Consider the following 20,235-nt stretch of genomic DNA (forward strand, 5'->3'; position numbering starts at 1 on the left):
TTTGTCACATTTGCAGCTCAAAGAGAACGTTTTTTTCTTTATTGCAAACTTTTGGGACAATACAAGCAAATCATTTTACAATCACACGTATGAAAATGCATTTCCCACCAACAAGAGTTGTTTCTATCAAATGTAAACACAAACAAATCAATGCAAACTCATAGCTCTTATAGAAACCACATAAGCTCTACAAATACAAAATGCTCCATTATCCATATGTTCATTGTCTATCAAACAAGGTTTACAATCTTCTGTCATCAGATTAAAACTATTTCTGTGCAAAAATAAAGACGTCACCCTCATATTTGTAATAAAACAAGCAAATGTTACCATATCACACACAATTTCCTCCACTTTTAAAACTGAAAAAGCGAATCAAAACTTCAAGCAAAGACAGTTTGGCTGCTACCTGCCATATTTAGATTTCAACCTTCACCTATTTTCTTATAAAGAGTCACATTACAGCAAATACAGGCCTGTGTAATCATGACTGATGCATGGATTAAATGGAAACATGGATTACAAAAATGAAATGAGAGAGGATGCTGCCCAGCCTGTGCGTGTACGACTTGTGCAGGAGAGTTGCTTCGGTAAAAGACGACCGGCTAATTACCATCTTTAACCAACTGCAGTGCCGACATGGTGACATCATTGAAGAATAAAGGCTTTCCCATCCTTTGCTGCGGGACAAAAATAATTCAATATTAATCAGTGTTTTGTCTCTACAATTAATCCAAGCTTGAAAGTCGGCGAGATGTTGACAACCTCAACTGAGTTCAAATCTGCATGTACGTACAGGAGTATAGAAAATGCATCATGCAAATTAGCTTCGGTGCATGTGCAAGCTAAGTCCTGAAAGTTTTTCCTCTAAACCTGAGCGACGAGATTCCTCAGCTCTTTTGATTTTGGCACCGGACTCTCATTCACGTGGCATTTTATGAGAACACCACCTAATCCGTCAACCCTCCTCTCCCTCCGTTTCTCACAAATACTTCACAGAGGTGTGGACTTTGAGTTGAAGGCAAGAAACAAAAGAGGACACGCCCGAGCCCAGGCGGATCTTGACAACCAGGGGTTGAGCTGCAACTCACCTTTTTCAGGAAGCTCTGCAGATCTTTGTCTGACCACAGGTTGCAGAGAAACAGCGACGCAGCTTTGCTGGATTTGGGGTAATGGCTAAGAAGGAAGGTAAAACCAGCACCATTGATCAGTTCTAACTGGGACATGCAAATAATAATCCCAGATGAGTCATAGGTATTTCCCACATCTCAAGTTATCTTATTTACACATACGCAGGCACATTCCATACTTGTTTTTGCTGAGATCTCCCAGTGCTTTTATTGTGGTACTGTTCAGCAGCTGTTTGCCGACGTCAGGTGCCTTCATGACCAGGAGGTTGGTGGCCTGACAGACCATGGACAGGGTGTCATCAGACTCGTTCGCTTCCGCTGCGCCGCCGTTGATGATGCTCCCCAGCTCCGGGAGACATTTAATTGCTGCGGTAACAAGGAAAGCAAAAGCAACTGCGGTTACACACCAGCATGCACACGGAAACCTGCTGATTATTGATTTTAGGGTGATGACCCAAACCATTAATATACTTTCTTTATAGGTGGTCTCTTAGTATTTTAGGTCTTTGTGATAAAGCAACACACGGTTTTGTCTTTCACAGGCTTCTTACCGATGGCTCTCTGCAGGCTTGAGTTATTGCTCAGGTTTCCCACGAGGGCCACAGTGCTCTTCTGTAAATTGGCTTTGTTTGACTTTAAAAGGGGAGAGATGACCTGCAGGCCGTTCAGCTTCTTCACAATGGTGTGTCCCATAACTCTGGAGACCTGTGAATGTATACGTTTGAAAAAAAGGTCAGCTCCTAAACTCAGGAGACAACAAGCTGAGTCCATGAATACGCACAAAACTAAAAAAGGTTTTAAAAATATATGTCATCATTTTACAGGCACAAAGATATTTACGACCCAGACTGATTTAGCGTTAGATTTATTTCGACAGTTTGGTCCTTACAATGCCTTCGTGTGCGGTGAGGTTGTGCAGCGCTCCGCAGCAGGCTTCCTGTGTGTCGGCTCGCTGGCTGGTGTCCAGCAGGTTCAGGTAACTCAGTAGAGTTTTGGAGTGGAACAGCAGGCCCGCCCCACTCGGGTGCGGATCCTCAGCCACGGGGACGTCAAACTGTAGCTGGACGAGGACGGGAGCAGTTCATCAACGTGGACGAAGCTGCTAATACTCAGAATTCTGGATTTGACTCTGGCCTTATGCAGCACAGTGCAAACCTTTCACTCCGTCCCACACATTTGTATATTTGCACTCACCCGTGCAGAAAGTTAACATGAGGCAATGTTCGCTTAAAACTGTGAGATACTGTGGGAGCATTTCATATTTGTCTACACATAAAAATGGAGATATATTACATATACTAAAGTGTTTTATCTTTCAGTTTTTAATCACATATTTCCTAAGTATTATCCTTAAGATAACAGCTGTGGATTTTGACACACCCTGAATGCACTTAAGCCCTTGTGCTTACATTCTTTTTACGATATAGCCCAAAGACTAGGAGTGTCACGCTCCAACGTTATTACAACTGCCGTAAAGTTTATAACACAAACTTACAAGTTCAACTGAGGAGAAGGATGAATGAAGAGACGCTCACCGAGAGCTGCCGGCTAGACCAACTGACAGGCCTTTTTATATCTTATAATATGTCCCGCCTCAGTTCCCCTGTCTCACCTCTTGTTCTGGAGCTTTGCTCTGTGGACTGAAGCAGCCGATGGGGCCGGCGTCCTCCTGGCTGCTGCTGCTGCTGCCGCGGCTCACGGTCCTGGACAGAGCCGTGATTTTGGCGAACAGAGTCGGAGCCTCGGCCTCCAGCTGGAACGTCAGGTTGTGCAGGATGCACACGCAGTTTTCTACTGACTGTTTCAGCGGGAACGACAACATAGGGGCACATGTAAATGAATGCACCCTGACAGATAATTACAACACAACAACAATGACGAAGGGGAAACAGAAAGAGCAACATTTGTACAATACAATGCAATATAATGAAAAAATTGCAATACTTCCAAATACTGTGTGACATATATTTGATTGTCTCTTGTCTTGAACTCCATTGTGTTCGACTGGATTGTTTAACAGCATAATGTGCAGGTGCAGTCCAATCGCTGCCAATTAAATATATATATGTATATAAATATATACATATATATAAATATTTTACATACTTAGATGCATACAAATTAGTAGGATGTAACAGAGAGATTAAAAATGAATAAATCAAAAATATGTTGAAAATAAATCACAGTTTGTCATTTGAAAAAAATGGCAACAAAAGAAAATTAGATATGAAAATCAAAATCAAAACAAAAACAAGTTGTTTGGTTGAATATTTAGAACCAAGTCAAGGTTTCCTATCGTATAAAGAAGGTTTTTCTGCTCAAGATCGTAGAATTTAAAGAATTACTGTTCACCACAATGTATAACATCAAGCGTTAGTAAACTGTTTATGTGCATTAGCGTATACATGACCGTATAAAATAAGATATCTGTGACAAAACGTAATCACGTTACGACTAAGACGAGCCGCTCTGTTGCTATAGAGCTGCAGTTTGTTTATCTTCAAACTGTAGCTCCTCTCTTCGACGACGCATGTTTTTTTCCCACATGAAGGTGTGACACAGAAACAGAGACAGAGACGCTGAATGAAAGAGGATGAACAGGATCAACAGACCTTATCATCTGGTTTCCCGGCTTCCACACACTCTTCCACGTAACTGACCAGAGAGTCGACCAGACCTCGACACTTTCTCATCACCTGTCGGTGGTTTTGCTTGGCACTGCTGAGGTTTCTGTTCAAAAAGAAAAACACAGGTCATTTTTATATTAGTCAGCACAGAAAATGCATTTTATTCATGTTTCAAACAATGATACAAGTGTAAAATGCAACTTTCTGTTAATAGTTGTCTTTATCATTGCTCTCTGGTAGAAGATAATAAAGGATTGGTTCCGGTGCTGCCTTGGATTTATCAGTAGTTTGATGAGTAACAGTCTTCAGAAAATGATTTACAGGAACATGTTTGATCTGGTGTGATATTAATTTAACCGTTTCTTAAAAGCAATCAAATGTAATCTTGATCTGCCAGAGACGTAAAAACAATTAAAAACTTTGTCTGTCAGATGTCTAACACCGCAGCCGAGTGTTTGCTGATTCAGTCGATCAGATAAAAGTTACGACCTGTATATGTGGTTTGAATGATGCTGTTGATGTATATAACTCAATCAATCAATCAATCAAATTTTATTTGTATAGCCCACAGTCACAAATAACAATTCGTCTCATAGGGCTTTAACATGGTGTGACATCCTCTGTCCTTAACCCTCAACAAGAGTAAGGAAAAACTACTAAAAACCCTTTTAACAGGTAACTTGTTACGTAACTGTAACTGTGACAATATCATGTCAAACAAGATGAATATCCGGAGGAACTCTTTCCTAACAATTTTTATATTGACCAATCTGACGTGTAGATGTGTTGTATGAGTCTTGAAAGAAAGAAGGAAATGGAGAAAGAAAGAAAGAATATACGAGTGTCAGCAAATAAAATAAAAATAAACTTGAATAAAATTACTTTTCCATTTGGTTCTGCAGTTTGGAAACATGTCGACAAAGGTAATGAAATTCGACCCAGTGCTCGCTTGTATGTTTTCTTACCTCAGACACCCGGTGGCGTGATAGAAGACCTCCGGGTCCTTGTTGTTGGTTCGGTCCGGACCTGTCGTGTGAGGCAGGAGGACGCGCTCCATCAACACCGGCAACGCACTCTTCAGCAGGTCGGGCTTCAGCTCGTCTGCAGACGACAGGTTCCACAGGAGACCTGAGGAGAAAACACATTAGTGTCTGTGCCAAAGATACGTGAATTCATTTCGACATTTACAGGTTTTTATACGAGTGATTGCTCTGTTAATTATTTAAAGGAAACTCAAAAATTTTAATTTGAACAGTGAATGAACAGCTCTTTTCATTCGAGGTTCATCACTAGAAAAACACTGAATGGATTCTGGCAGCAGGCTTGAAGCATGAAAACACTGCTGTGATTGACAGCAGGATCTGAGCAGGAATAAGTTTTACTCCACACAAGTTTCTCTCCGTCGTACTTGTTTGCAGAGTTAGGTGTGCGTGTGTGTGTGTGTGCATGTGTGTGTTTGTGTGCGCACAGTACAAATGTGCATGTGTCAGCCTGTGAAGCTCAGAGCGAACTCACACCTGTCAGCTGTTTCTCCAGATCCACAGAATCCGTTTCTTTGAGCAGAGCCACAGCCTCTGAGAGGCCTCTGCGATTGATGGCCTCCTTGCTGCTGTTGCTCTTGAAGGAGAGGTTCCGGAGCGCGGCCGCGGCCGTCTCGCTGATCTCAGCGTTGGGGCTGCGCAGCAGAGCCACCAGAGGAGGGATCCCATTGAGTTTCAACAGCTGTGAGACAAGGAGAAGAAGAAGAAGCTGCAGGAGTTAGGGCAGCGGAGGAACAATAATTGATCAGAACACAAACAACTCATGCCTGACATTAACACTGGTCTCTCTATGGTGATGGATCACAAGTGGACAGCTCTGATCCTCTAAGAAGAACAGACTGCTGAGCCTTGTTAGTCTTATCCAGCACTCAAAGCATGTTACAAAACAACTTGTTCTATCACACATCATTCCGCACAGCCGTCAGGGGTTATCAGGGTTCAATATCTTGCCCAAGGACACTTCGGAGGAGCCGGAGTTTAACCATCGTTCGTGGTCGACCCACTCCTGAGCCACAGTTGACCCTAGGACACACATTGATACTGGCAAACAAATATAAACCTCACAAATCACCTCGTCTTTCGCCTTGTCGTCGATGAAACTGTTGTGCTGGATGTAGGAAGCTCCGCAGTGCTGATGCGTCTCATCGCTGCTGGAGAGACAAGACACAGCCTCCTTCATGGTGATGTCCGCAACGCCAGTGCTCCCGTTCGACCTGGAAGAAAAATAGATTTGATCGGTTTGAGCATGTTGTTTTTGCTAAAATCAGCTGGGGGTGAAATCACCATCACCACTACCAACTGACATCAGACAGCTCACCAGAGAGAAGTGGTTCAAGTCTTCACATTAGAGACATCGGTGTGATATATGGCCAGAGAATGCGGTCTCATCAGGGAACTGTTGAACCTTGGCGGAGGTATGTGCTCTACCAAACAGGGGCGGCTAGTCAATAGGGGGCACTAACAGTAATAATATATGTTTGTGAATGAGTGTAACATGTTAAATCTGCTATTAAAATGAAGATTTTTCCGCCCAAGAATATATTTTCACCAGCTGTCACTGCTACCAAGCATCCGCCTAGTTTGAAACATGTAAATAATGTAATTTGAAATTAATGAAGCTAGCTTGTTCCCACTCACCCAAAAGCTTCTCTAGTCGTGGTTATGACCTCAGGGACCACCGGCCTTTGAACTGTGACGGGCTCATCTGGCTGGCTGCTGTTCACCAGCTTCATGGATTTCATCGCAGATGTACTGTTGCTGGTGTACACAGATTGGCGTGAGCCTTGGGTGATCAACTGACTGGTGGGCCTCTCTGTCCTCATGGGACCTTTGCTGGAGAGGAAACGCTGCAGAGGCAGAGAGGACTGATATGCCAGCGAGCGCTGCCGGGCCAGATCACTCTCACTGCGGCTGGTACCGTTGTGACTGACAGCCATGGTGCCGAGGGTGGCGTAATTCCTCTTCTCATACTGAAAGGCAGCGGCTGCTGAATTCCTCTTGAAGGTTGATGCCTTGGAATTGTTGACACCTTGTTGTTTCATACTTTTCTCAAAGCTAAGCTGCAAAGCCAAAGAAAACTTGAGTTTCTAATGAGTCCTATCTCCTGAAGGTTGGTTTGCCAGAAATGAAGAGATGTACATTGGAGCCGGGCAATGTCAAATTAATTTATGAGAGATGTTGTTGTTGCTGCGTCTATGAGGGACAAACTGGTGTTTGGGTGAGGAAACACAGACTCTGCAAGTATGTGGAAACAGGTTTGAAGTAACAGGTTTTTGGGACTGAAATGATAGAAAGGTCATCCAGGGACAACACATGCTTCAGATATTCTCTTTCTTATTTCAGACTCTCAATACACGGTGTAGTTTACAGTACTGCACTAAACAATCCCTGCCCTGGTGCTTACAGTAGTTTTTACATTTAATTTAGTTTCCTATTTTTTTTACATTTGTTATATTTATACTTGCACAAATACATCACAGCAAATTCCTTGTATGTGTAAAGCTGCTTGGCAAGAGAACCCGATTCGGATTCTAACCTGCAAAAGCAAACCCAGGAACTCGTGGTTGTTTCTTGTGTCATTACTGTGAAAAGATCTCACATTAAAATAGAGGTGAAAAACGAAAATTAACTTTTAATCTACTGGGAGTCACAGGTTAGTTTCAGAACAGAGCTGGAGGCAGAATTTTACAAACACTGACCCAACCCTCTAAGGAATGTTTGACTGCAAACCAAAAGAGAAAAGAATAACTCTTCTTTTTTTAAATTTCATTGAGTCATCTGACATTGGCAAAAGTGAAATGAGGGATCAACTGATCGGAGAACAATGTCAGTCTTGACCAAAACATTAGGGTCAAGCTTTTCAAATGCACGATGCTACTTTTCTTGAGTTCATTTGAACCTTGACCTTTAGCTGTAATCTAAATGAAGTTTTAAATGTGCTAAATCCCAGCAACAATCTCACATTAGCTTCGGCTTGGTCACACAATTCTCATATACTGTCATCACATGGTGCATTTAAACCCAATGGTGCATTGATAAGCGTTCTAACTTACCCTTTTCGACACGCCGTTTCCAAAGAAAACGCTTCCATTGGACGAGGTCAACTGATTCTTCACAGGATCAGCAAACACAGGCTCGTAGGTAGGGCCTGCAGAGAAATCAGCTGTTATCATACAGATTATAGAGCACAGACAATCAGATCTTAATCTAAAGAATCTGAAAACCAGCCAACATCAACATGAGACAGAATGGGAACGTGAGTCAGAGTCTATGAATTCCTCAACACTATGGTAAACTTCACACCATAAAATCTGAGTGACATTTTGACAAGAAACATCCTGAAGCTTTAAAACTTTTCATTATCATTTTAACGGCTAAACTGTCCTGAAATGACACTAAAAAATAACTCCATCTGCTTGTAAACTAAAGAAAATAATGTGATTAACATAAATATACATGAAAATATGTATAATTCTAATACGATATATTATAAAAGTATCAAGGACATTTAGCTGTAACTATTGCTGCTCATAACTCAAACAACTCTAAACTATAACAACAACTTGTCTAATCTCTATTGTCCCTTTATCTATATCCTAGTTACAGATTCATTTCCTCATTTTAAAATAATGCTGTAGCAACAAAAGTTCTGCATCTTGGATCAACATGTATTTAAATGTAAAAAGCCCAAAGCCCCAGAGGTGTGTGCGGCCCTGGATGAGGCCGGAGAGAGAACTCACTGGTCGGGGAGAAGGAGCTGGATCCGCTCCGGCTGGTGCTGCTGGTGGACTTGCGGGACTTGGTTCTCCGGAGAGTCTGCACTTGTTCCAGGACGCGCAGGTTCCCAGTGCTGCACTGGTGCAAGGAGGGGACCGCGAGAGACGTGTCGTCCACGTTCCCGATGGAGATCACGGATTTCAGGGGATCCAGACTCGTCATTTTGTTTCTTTGTCCGTGTTTTTCCACCCGGAGGTTGTCAGCCTGGAGCCGAGAGGTGAGCAGTGAGGTGTGAGGTGAGAGAGGAGTGCACCTTGTCCTGTGAGCCACGAGGCCGCGCCCCGCGTGCACAGCTCACCAACAAGACGTGAACTGAGCTGTCAGGAACTCTCAAGTCTGTCTGTCTGTCTGTCTGTCTCTCTGTGTGTGTGTCTGTCTCTCTCTGTGTGTGTGTCTGTCTGTCTGTCTCTCTGTGTGTGTGTCTGTGTGTCTGTCTGTGTGTCTGTCTGTGTTTCCCTCTATCTCTCTCTGTCTGTGTCTCTCTGCCTTTCTGTCTCTCTCTCTCTCTCTCTCTCTCTCTCTCTCTCTCTCTCTCTCTCTCTCTCTCTCTCTCTCTCTCTCTCTCTCTGTGTGTCTGTGTGTCTGTCTGTCTGTCTCTGTGTGTGTGTGTCTGTGTGTGTGTCTGTGTGTCTGTCTGTGTTTATCTCTCTATGTCTGTGTCTCTCTGCCTTTCTGTCTCTCTCTCTCTGTGTGTGTGTGTCGCTCTGTCTGTGTGTCTATCTGTCTGTCTGTCTGTCTGTCTCTCTATCTCTATCTCTATCTTTATCTTTATCTTTATCTTTATCTTTATCTCTATCTCTATCTCTATCTCTATCTCTATCTCTATCTATCTCTGTCTCTCTGTCAGTCTCTCTATCTCTCTCTGTCTTTGTCTCTCTATCTGTCTGTGTCCCAATCTCTGTCTCTCTGTCTGTGTGTCTGTCTGTCTCTCTCTATGTCTCGCTGTCTGTGTGTCTGCATGTCTGTCTGTCTGTCTGTATGCCTCTCTCTTTTTGCACTTTCACTCTCAGTCTTTTTCTGTCTCTCTGTCTATCACTCTCTTTGTGCACTTTCTCTCTATCTTTCTCCCCATCTCTCTATCTCTCTCTCTCAGTTCACTTCCTCTCAGTGACTAATGTCTCTGAGGTTTAATGGAGGACGAGCAGGTGAGGTGACATTCCCACAGGCCAACAGATTCTGCAGGTGTCTGGAGGCCACTGATATTCAAGAAGGAAACATTTATGCACAAGTTCAAATAAATCTCACTTTTCATTTCTTTGTTCATCGTCAAGCAAAGTTTTTGAGCCTCATGTGATCAAATATTTTTAAAATTTTGTCATTTAAGATCATCGCATCAACTCCAAAGAAACCCTGCGCACCCTAATGGATTATGGGGGAATTTTGTGACAATGAAAATGAAATGAATAAATAAAACATGACAACACTGCAGCTGCAAAGCAGGAACTTCAACCACTGGAGTTCAGCGAAAACACATCCTGCTGGCATAACACTTATTATGGTCTTTTCACCCAAAGAAGAACATCTTCTGACGTGTCTCAGGTGGTTTATCTTCCAGGTCCTGTTTGGATTGATGTGAAACTGAGATTTCCGCTCTGTCACAGAAATCCTCATGTAATCATTCTCTGCCACTGCAGTTTACCCACGTTTGTGTCGTGGTGTCTGTGGTGAGAGGTTTTGTGTAATGTACACATTCTCTGTATTCTCATTCCAATGCTTAAATAAAATGGTTAAACGTCTGTCCCTGGTCTTATCTTCTCTCTTTCTGTGCCTTCATCTCCCCGGAGTTGAAACAAATGTCTGATTCTGCCTCCTGTTGTCTCTGTCTGTTGTTTGCTCACCACGTGAATTCTATTCTATGTTATTTTAAGACGTGCACTGTACTTTGTGATGTTCATTGACGTGATTCTATGACAAGGTGATTCACTTTCCATGTGGCTCCTGGGTACAGGACAGATCAGAATGTGAAACATGACCTGTGCTCCAAACCAACAGGTTCTCTTATGTCAATAAGAGTTTATTAGAGTATCTACCTTCTATTCCTTATTGTATGTTGGACACAAAAGCCTCTCCTCTTATGGTGCATTAACAGTTCAATGTAGAAAACTCAAACTAAAAGCAGTTGTACAAAACTTTACGAAACTGAGTTTCTCTAACTGTTCTTCACAAATGTTCTTAAATGACTGAATGCAATGGAATGGAAGATTCCTCTGTGCAGACAATTTATTCTTTTTAATTAATTTCGTTATAATTATTCTGGGAGAAAAAAAACAAACATTTTAAATGCACTACACCCATGGATGAACTTCCCCTGAGGGAGTTCATGTGCTGACAGGACAGTTTGATCTGGTAACTTTGGCATCTCCTCCCTCAGAGTTTATTTCTTTTATCTCCAAATTGCTTCCAAGAACCCAGTTTGGTTATTAATTGTCAGCAGAAAGTGTTTTCATTTGAAAAGTTCCCCCTGTCATTCTTAGGGTGTCCTCTTGTGGTGAAAGAGTGGAACTGTTGCCCCTCTGTGGACTCATTCATTCAAAACCAATCGAGACGCACGAGTAAGTAAATATCTTTATTATTGCTTCATTGTCATGCCCATGACAGTTTTCAATTGGAATGAACATCAGGAATCATCTGAAATTCTAAGATTCATAGTAAAATTTAAGCATCTTTCTAATAGCTAGGTTATAATTAAGAATTTATATTAAATTGATCAGTCTGGCTTTGGCTCCAGCTGAGTCTTAGCACTGTTTTACAGCGATATGTACATAAGGTCGTCTCCCATAAAACAACAACAGAAGTCGTTAATCATGTTAGTCAACCAAGTGCAATGCACCTTTAAGATATATTAAGTGATTAATTTAAAAAGTTCCTGCAGCACAAGATGCGTTGTAAAGTAAATTCATGCGATTTAATTAAGGTGAGAGTTAAGAGCATATAAAGCAGAAAATCGTCAGCACATTCCTACAGCTTTACTTTAGTATGTTAGTGACTGACCATGAGAACTGGGATACGCAGATACAATATGTCCCCTTTACTATATATATTCTACACTGAGAAGTCAAAACTGGCCTGAGCATTCTCGTTTTTCTAAGTTCTACTTCCCAGTGATCTGGTCTGCGGAGTAAAAAACATGTAACAGATCTGAATGTAAACCTAAAATCCTCCGGAGTGTCTGTGTCTCGTGTGCATCCCCTCTGTAAGTAAACCTGCCCACAGTCTGGACCCTCTACGATTGTGCTGTGGACTCTCTAAAGATCACAAAAGGGGAAGCATGATATCAAAAGCAGAAACAACTGGTCCCAATGATACTACTGGAAGGTGGAATGCAAATCGGGCCTGAGGCTTGACAAACACAGTAGGTCATCGTTATGACGTTTAAGCACAGACATGTCTCACTGTCTAATAGGAAGAACACTTGTGGAGCTGCATAGAGGGAAATCTAGAGGTAATAAAGGGCTAAAGACGAATATGTATGTGTACATATGTAGAAAAAGTATAAAAATGCCAAAGCATGATTGTGTACAGCACGACTATCGGAAACGTTCCTCGATTATAGCTCAACTCCTTCATTCTGTGGTACAAATCTAAATTTCTAGGGCTTAAAAACACATTCAGAGGAGCGACGACTTCCTCAAACTTCCATCTTAAAGCTAATCTCAAAGGCTTCATTACACGGAGCCCGTTTTGACCCAGTTAGCTCTGACGTTACTCCTCTGGGTTACATGCACTGAGACCCCCTGGAGGCTTCCGCTGGGCATTGAGGGCCTGAGCCAAAGAAAAGCCCCGAAGACCCTCCTGCAGGCTTCCTACAGACAGTCTCATCTGGTCCTCCGCCCCCTGGAGAGACTTCACCTCCATGGTGTAGAAGATGTACAGCATGGTGGTGGTCAGCAGGATGGCGAAGCAGAGCCCGGCCAGCAGGTAGAAGGACGTAGAAGGGAACGGCTGCTGAGCTCCCAGAGCCAACCAGGGCACGGCAGCGATGGCCAGCTCCAGGAGCAGCAGAGCCACGCCCATCACCCCGGTGCGCTTGGCTGTGTAGCGCATCCTCTCCGCGCAGTGCAGCCCGACTTTGACTTCAGTACGGGCCTCTGTCACGATGTCAACCAGCTCGGCCAACTTCCCTGAGGACAAGACGGAGAGCAGCAGGTTAGCGGCACTGTGAGGTTGTGATGAAGCTCTGATCGGAAGCATCCACGTTAAATTAAATACTCAGCGCCTTTCTTGTAACTTATTGTTCAGAACGATAGTATGCTAAACATGCTCACAATTAAATCTAAACATGCATTTTTCTTTTTTTAAATGCAGGTAGTAAAAAAAAATCATTCCAAATGAATGAACGGATAAACCAAACTTCTGGACAAAAATGGATCACAAAAGTCATTACGATTCGTCCTGAGGGAGCACGAAAGTCTGAACTAAATGTTATTACCATTGAGAAAGTGATGGGCCAACATTCTAAGAAACTGAACCATTCCCATGCCACCTGATCTGCATATTAGTTACTAACAATAATACCTGTAGCATAGTCTTTTAAACTCTTGTCTCTTCCCGTCCCAGGTGGAGTGTGGGACTCCAGCCTCAGTTCAGAGGTCAGGGTCTCGTGATCGGAGTACGGGAAAGGGTGGTCGGCGACGGAGCCTTTGGTGGTGGACATGGAGTCGCAGAAAACGTCTGTTTTAGGAGAACCCTGAGAATAAAATACATAGCAAAAAAACAAACGCATATTGCTATGAGCAAGAAGTGATAAAAACAAAGCATGTGTGTGAACGTAAAGCTTCCACTCACTTTGAACAAGATGTAGTCGATTCGGATTCCTTTCTCAAAGGGAACGAGGTCCTTTTTATTGGTGAAAGGGTTGTCGGCTATTAGAGTGATACCATCCTCACATCCCTGCAACAGGAAAAACACGACAGGAATCAATTTTCTGTGTTTACAATGCACTTTTGCAAAATTCACCATTACTTCTATCAGTTATGCGATTTTTTTTAAAGATAAGGTTCAACAATGACACGTTGGGACACACCTTTGTACACATACACTCTGGTCAATGATAAATTATACACTTGTATTTTTTATGATATTAACGATGATATCAGAGTTTTAAAGACATGGTCTCGCTTTTAAAAAATAAAAATGGCTTAAAAAACGCAGGGTGTAAAATATCATCACAACCGACATGAATTTGCGGCCGTCACAACAACAAAGACACTGGTTAAATATGAACATTATTTCTACCTACATCAAATTTAGCCGTCTCTAAATAGGAGTCTCTGAGTCCAGTATAGGACATCAGTAGTCTGTTCCCGAGGTCTTGAGGGTGCAGGTTGAGGTCACCACCTAAAATAACCATATCTGCTCCAGCAGAGGTGTGCCTGATGGATGCAGAAAAAACACATGCACAGAAATTAATGAAAAATATCAAACTACACAGCGGAGGAAACAAACGGTGGCTGGAAATTGTGCAGAATGAAGAAGCAAAAAGACGATACCGAACAAACTGCTGCAGTTCCCAGGCCTGGACCACTCTGTGAGGTAGATACGAGTCCTTCTGTCTGCAGTACTCCGCGTGCAGCTGAAGTCAACACACAGGCACAGAATCAATGTTTCTGTTACTTTCACTCATTTGGCTGATGCTTTTATCCAAAGTCACTTCACAACACGGAAGTCTCTTCAATACAACACGAGACCTCAGGGAGACAAATCCTGCAGGTTGAAGGCATGAAGTTTTTCTAGAGACAGATGATGTCTTCAGTGGAATTACTAATTCTAAAGAAACCAGGCTGACGAGCTGTACAAAAAGTTAACAAGTTTAAACGTGTATTTGAGCTACTCTATTTGACACATTGATCTAAGCCTTGGCTAATCTCATTGTGGTGTATTCTTCTCTATCTGTCTCAAAGAATGTCAGAGTGTTATCTGGCCTCCAAACTCAACCTTGGCTCTTATAGCTGCAGCAGCGATAAGGGGACTCAGTAATATAACATAAATATGCTGAATATGTATTAGACACTGGGGAACTGTGCTGTCTGTCTGTGGCTCGCATATCTCCAGAAGTATTCAACTTATCACCTTCACATTCAGCTCAAGTTATTACAATTGATTCTTCAGTTCGGGGTTCTGTGTACTGAGTCCAGCTTCTATGTACTTTGAATAAACATATTTGCTCTTTGTGCAGCAGCGCTGGAGCAGCTTCAGGCTTCTCTGGACTGATTCCTGCGGCATTTCAAAACAGGCAGGTTTAGAACGGGCACTGCACTAGTACAGACTAAATTAATTAATAGACTAAAACCATAAATATTTCCAGAACAACCTTGAAGTAATTAAGTGCTTAATCTGTTCAATAAGACAAACAGAAGGAGATCAGTGAACAAAAAGGTAAGAGCTAGTTGGTCATGTGAGGGTGTGGAGGTGTTAAAATGGAAGGTGCTCTCAGAAAAGCCTAGGTTGTTGAAAACGGAGAGAGATGCTCCTGCTCTGATATCATTCCACTATCTAGGAAACACAAAGGAGAGCTGTCTGTACTGTCACAGCCTGGTGTTCAGGGATGACAACGACAGATGAGAGTCCTCTGGGCTCCACGGGAGCAGTGGAGTGACACATGCTCTTTTAGCATAATGACTCGTCTCTGCACTCTGCACAATCTCTAGGGAGTTCACTGTAAAAGAAGGGAGGCCCAGCCGAAGGGCACTGCAGTAGTCGAGGCGAGAGATAAACATGATCATCGATCAGTAACAGCATATAATAAACAGAGGGCTGAGAGCGGTGGGGTGTGAACCCTTACATGAGTCACGTAGACATTTGCAGTCAGGTTGCCAATACCGATGACGGCCATCCCGACGGCTTTACCTCCGAACCAGTCTCCATGGTGAGCCTGAGTATGAGGGAAATGCAGAGAGAGAATTTAGGAAAGGGAAAAAGAAATATACAATTATCAGGTATAGTAAGAAATAAGAACACAACATTGGTTGGATTTGGATCATTGGTCACAGGTTTGTGTGTTCATCTGTCTTTTGCTGTTTGAGTGATGCATTGTGACGATTTAGACTCTTTTACACTGGCTCCCACTATGTTTTACATGTGACCTTTTTATGCAGTGACTTGTATCTTGAGATCCTTGGGCAGTGGTTTGTTATCTCTTCCAAAACCCCAGTTGAAAACTAAAAGGAAATTCTTTCAGGCTCCTTACTAACGAACTTGTACTCTTGACCCTTTAATATAATTCTACATTTCTTTTGGAAAATGTCTAAAACTGCCTTTTAAACCTAATGATTTTATGACTTGTATATTTTAATTGCTGCCTTGTGAAGCACTTTCGAATCTACATATTGAAAAGTCCTGTTTAGATACAGCTTACTATACTATTATTATTCACTGAAGTAAAGAGTTGGACTACGTCTCAAAACTGTGTTGAGAACCCTTCCCCCAGCCCGTCCAGAATTACCATGTATGGATAACCGTTCAGTGAGTAGCGATAAAGAAATGTGTCGTGGATTCGGTGTTTGGAGAAAAGGGCCAGGCCACTTCCTATGACGCCGCTGCAGAATGAAAGAAACAAACAGAATCAAGTTACATGTTCCACAGTCAAACACACATTAGCTTCAGCAGCATGTGGCTGTTAAAAAAAAACAAAGGCAAGCCATGTCTGGTCTCCATGTAGATCTGCATTATGCTATCGTAAGCTAGGTGTTATCTGTAAGAGATGTGAGAACTTATTTAGTGAAGTCGACATTTCTGAGAGCAGCCGAGGGGATTAAGGATGACGGGCCTTTGATTAATCTCAGTCTTGTGCCCTGGTATGAGGGTCAAGACAGAATTAAGCTGCAAAAGTTAATCCTTTAGGTAGCGGCCCCAGCCCCAGTTAAAATTTTACAGATGGATCAATGCAATGTATGCAAATTTGTCTGACACGGCTTCGGGACCCTTTTGAAGACGGAGAACGGTTTTTCATGAATTCTGATCACAGACTGAAAGACGCTCAAAGGAAACCAGACGAGAAACGAGTGCACAGCGACCCCGTGACAAGAGTGAAAGCTTTACCTTTTGAAGTAATGAGAGTGAGGGTGGCTACAGGCAAGTTTCTTTTTCAGGGACATGTAGTCTTTCTCACTCCACACCTGAAAGAAAACACAGATAATGTTCATATGCATCTAGAATACACAGCATATAACTACGTGCATGAGCTGGGAAATCCGTTCAGAGGCTCCAGGCCACTGACCTCTTGCAGTAACACAATATCGTGCTCTTCTCTGCACAACATGTCTCCAATCATGACGTAGCGCTGGGAACATTGTTTGCTGCTGTAACGGATCCCCCTGAAAAGAGAAGCAAGGAATCATGGAAAATGTTTTTTTGTGCAAACATCTGTGTAGACAGAAAACGGTGCGATGAGTCACATCCGCTGGTCACATGGAGCTCAGCACCCATTGGACAGACTCAGTCTCCAGCTTCTTATTCAAACATTTATACCGCTTGATATCAGCCCTAATCTATATTGAATAATAGATTTATTTGATCATCATCATTCTGTTTCTCTGCTCCTGTTTCTTTGTTGAATTCTCATTTTATCAGCTTGTCTGGTTTTATTTCTTCTTTGTGAAGCACTTTGTAACATTGTTATAAAAAGTTAATTATAACAAGCCACTGACCAGCAGTTGAGAGAGAAGACCCGGATCTTGACAGAGTCTGTGTTCGTCATGATGACAGATCAGCGGATCAGTAGTTTTAGATCAGGAGAGATGACTCAGCACCTGATGAGACACATACAAATGATGTTAGATGTTGTTTTTTGTTATCTAATCTCAAACAAACACTTAACACACAATGGACACACGATGAGGTGAACTCATGCAAATTCTTTAACACTGATAAAAAAGGGACTTTGAAGGAGATAGTCAGCTGGAACCTGTGAGTAAAAGGCTAAATGCACATGTATGAATGAATAAAATAAGAAAAATATACAATATTAAAAAGGGCAAATAAGTCACGAGTCCGAGAGAGAAAATGCACATTGAAGACTGCACAGTAAGCTTCAAAAGTGCAAACTCAGCAGACAGGAGAACTAAACCTCCAGCTCTTTTACTTTAAACAATTCAGCAAATTTTCGGTTTTTAACCAATAACTGTAAAAACATCTCAACCTTTCAACTTGACTGTTTCATTAGATTAAAAAGTACACTGCAAATATCTGTGAAAATGGGTGAGGTTAAGTTGTAGTCAACTGAACTACGCAATGAGCAAAAGAACGATAGAACTACACACTGTGTAAATGAGGTGTCTGAACCAGCTGACCCAGTCGGGCCTCGCTGTGCAGCGCAGTAAGGAAATGAAGAGTTAATCAAAAAAGGAGACAAAGTCAAAAGGCATTCCCTCCTTTCTCCTGGGAGTGCAACAATACACCGGCCCCACACAGAGTGCTGACCTGGCTCGGCTCTGTCTTGAGAAAAAAGGGGGAAGCAACCGTGTGGTGAATAGAATCCAGGGGAGAATGGTGCCAGAGGTAACGGCTGTTTTGTAACGGGCAACACAAACTATTTGTTGTGTCAGTACAGGGAGAAAAAAAACAGCATAGAAACACACAATTCCCCCTCACAGTTTAAAAGAATTAAATACATTTTAACTTGTACAGTGCATCTGTGTGTGTGTGTATGTACATCCAAAGTACTGAGGGGATACTGCAACAATCACACAGGATTGGACAGACAATATATGTCATGGCCGGGGTAACAGTGGCCTCCAGTAGAACTGTCTCCATAGAGAGAAGTACGAGCAGCGGTGTAGTGGAATTTGTTGTTCACAGCTAATATTGATTTGTTTTCTGTTTAATGTGGTTGGTAAGAAGTTAACGGATAAAAAAAGGGTTTCTGCAGGTTTCACCTAACTAGATTTAAGACTTTTTAAAACCATCACTGAATTAATTTATGACCTGTAAAAACATATTTCAAAAAGGATGATGGAGGCAACATTAAATGAACAATAGACCTATTTAAGACCTTTTTTTAAAGTATTTAAGTTTTAGTGCATAATATTTAACATATGTAAGACTCTTTAAGGCGCCCCAACACAACCATTGGAAACCCAGTGAATACATACTTTTCATAGCATTTACTTTATATTTTTAGTGTGTCATATTTTTGCACAATATTGCTTGTGGAGAACCTTAGATCTAAGATGATTAAATCACATAGAGATACTCAGGGTTTGATTGTGTTCACCTCACCTTTTGTCACATTATTGAGTTTGTAGAAGACTTCCATCGATTTTTGCTTGACCTCTGTGTGTAGTTTTTATTCCTCGATTGTTTGTGTTAGATCCTGATTTTATCTTTATGTTTGTTTTGTACAGCACCTTGTAACTTTGATGTTTTATATATCAAATGTACTCACTTATGAAAAAAGCTGATTTGATGATTTTCTCTATCAGACGTGACATTAAACTGAATATCCTCTGACTTGGAGACACCGAATAAGAGATTTAGAAGATGTCAGCTTCAGTTTTAATAATTTTCTGACACCTTAAGTCAAATATGTGACAATAAATTAACCCAGGGACGATTTAATAATGTAAAACAATAATCAGCTGCAGGGATCTGAATCGATCAGTCGATAAATAGATCATTTAATCATCAGAACATAACAATCAGTCTAAACACTCCGAGCTGCAGAGGCTGAGCAGCATTAGCTCGTAGATGGAAGAAGAAAGTTCGAGCTCACAGTGAAGTCCCAGCTGTTCCATCAGCGTCATACACACTCCCTCCGCTGGACCTGCTCACCAGTGACACCAGTAGATAACTGGGAGCTTCTCCATTAAACCCACAGCTGGCACATTTAACCTCATTGGAGATAGCGTCACCTCCAGCTAGCCCCTTAGCTCCCTGTGTGTTTACCCGGAGCTGGATGCTAACCTCCAGCGCTCCTGTCCTTTCATCTCCCGCTGGTTTAACTCACCTCACTAACCAGTGGAATCCGCTGACGTGAACCGGGACCAAGTGGATTCAAACCCGCAACCTGTAGGTGTCTGCCCCGTGGAGACGCAGCACTTCCGTGTAGCTTGTATGCTAACTGCTAGCTAATGTGTTCTCCACCCCCGTTGGGTTATTTATAAATATAGTGGATGTAGCTGGTTAGCATGCGGGGCTAGCACTAGCTCAGCGCCGTGGATCCGCTCTCATCGCCCCGTGTTGATGCTGTCGCTGTCATGGATGCTTTATACGAGCCGGTGTCCTGTCAGCTGCGGGTATATACACGTTTATGACTTCCGGTTGGGTTTTTACCCTCAGAATAAAGCAGAGGCTCGAGCTGTCATTTTGAGCCCACGAGTTCACGTGTGGGTCGTTTTGGGTCGGGTTATAAGTTTTGTGATTACTCAAGTAGAAAGAGTGGATTTAAAATATCCTTAAAATCCACTTATTTTAATAGAAAGGTTTATTTTGAAGACCTCGCTTCCGGTTTGAGTTATTTCAGATTCAGTCAAATCAGTAGATTATTAACTTCCCCTTATTTACATTTACTCATGTACTCCTCTGTCCTGCATCTTTGAGATATGTGTACTCTCCTTAGTACTTAGAGTATTTTTCCATTTCATGATACTCCCATTATTCAGCCATAAACAGCCTACTGTAGAAATTACAATAACTTTATTTGTGTAGCACCTTTTTAATACAACC

The 20,235-nt window shown here is 42.1% G+C and overlaps 2 protein-coding genes across 2 annotated transcripts; both read right to left on the reverse strand.

The window, feature by feature from the left end:
• Positions 1-605: 605 nt before the first annotated feature.
• On the reverse strand, positions 606-8,736 carry pkp1b (plakophilin 1b). The gene is made up of 13 exons (XM_061069135.1): positions 8,538-8,736; positions 7,851-7,945; positions 6,495-6,857; positions 5,870-6,055; positions 5,275-5,479; positions 4,723-4,885; positions 3,743-3,860; positions 2,743-2,928; positions 2,020-2,190; positions 1,682-1,835; positions 1,310-1,496; positions 1,092-1,176; positions 606-680 (listed from the first exon to the last, which is right to left on the reverse strand). The coding sequence occupies exons 1-13, from the start codon at positions 8,734-8,736 to the stop codon at positions 606-608; spliced, it is 2,187 nt and encodes a 728-aa protein (XP_060925118.1).
• A 2,391-nt stretch (positions 8,737-11,127) lies between these two features.
• Positions 11,128-19,758, reverse strand: smpd2b (sphingomyelin phosphodiesterase 2b). Its single transcript, XM_061069881.1, has 11 exons — positions 19,517-19,758; positions 17,220-17,321; positions 16,790-16,886; positions 16,612-16,688; positions 16,016-16,109; positions 15,356-15,445; positions 14,064-14,146; positions 13,814-13,946; positions 13,360-13,464; positions 13,090-13,261; positions 11,128-12,695 (listed from the first exon to the last, which is right to left on the reverse strand). Exons 2-11 carry the CDS (start codon positions 17,267-17,269, stop codon positions 12,277-12,279), a joined length of 1,320 nt encoding a protein of 439 aa, XP_060925864.1. The 5' UTR covers positions 17,270-17,321; positions 19,517-19,758; the 3' UTR covers positions 11,128-12,276.
• Between the last annotated feature and the right edge of the window lie 477 nt (positions 19,759-20,235).

Source organism: Limanda limanda, chromosome 4 (genome assembly GCF_963576545.1).
Source record: "Limanda limanda chromosome 4, fLimLim1.1, whole genome shotgun sequence".
NCBI classification, from domain to species: domain Eukaryota; kingdom Metazoa; phylum Chordata; class Actinopteri; order Pleuronectiformes; family Pleuronectidae; genus Limanda; species Limanda limanda.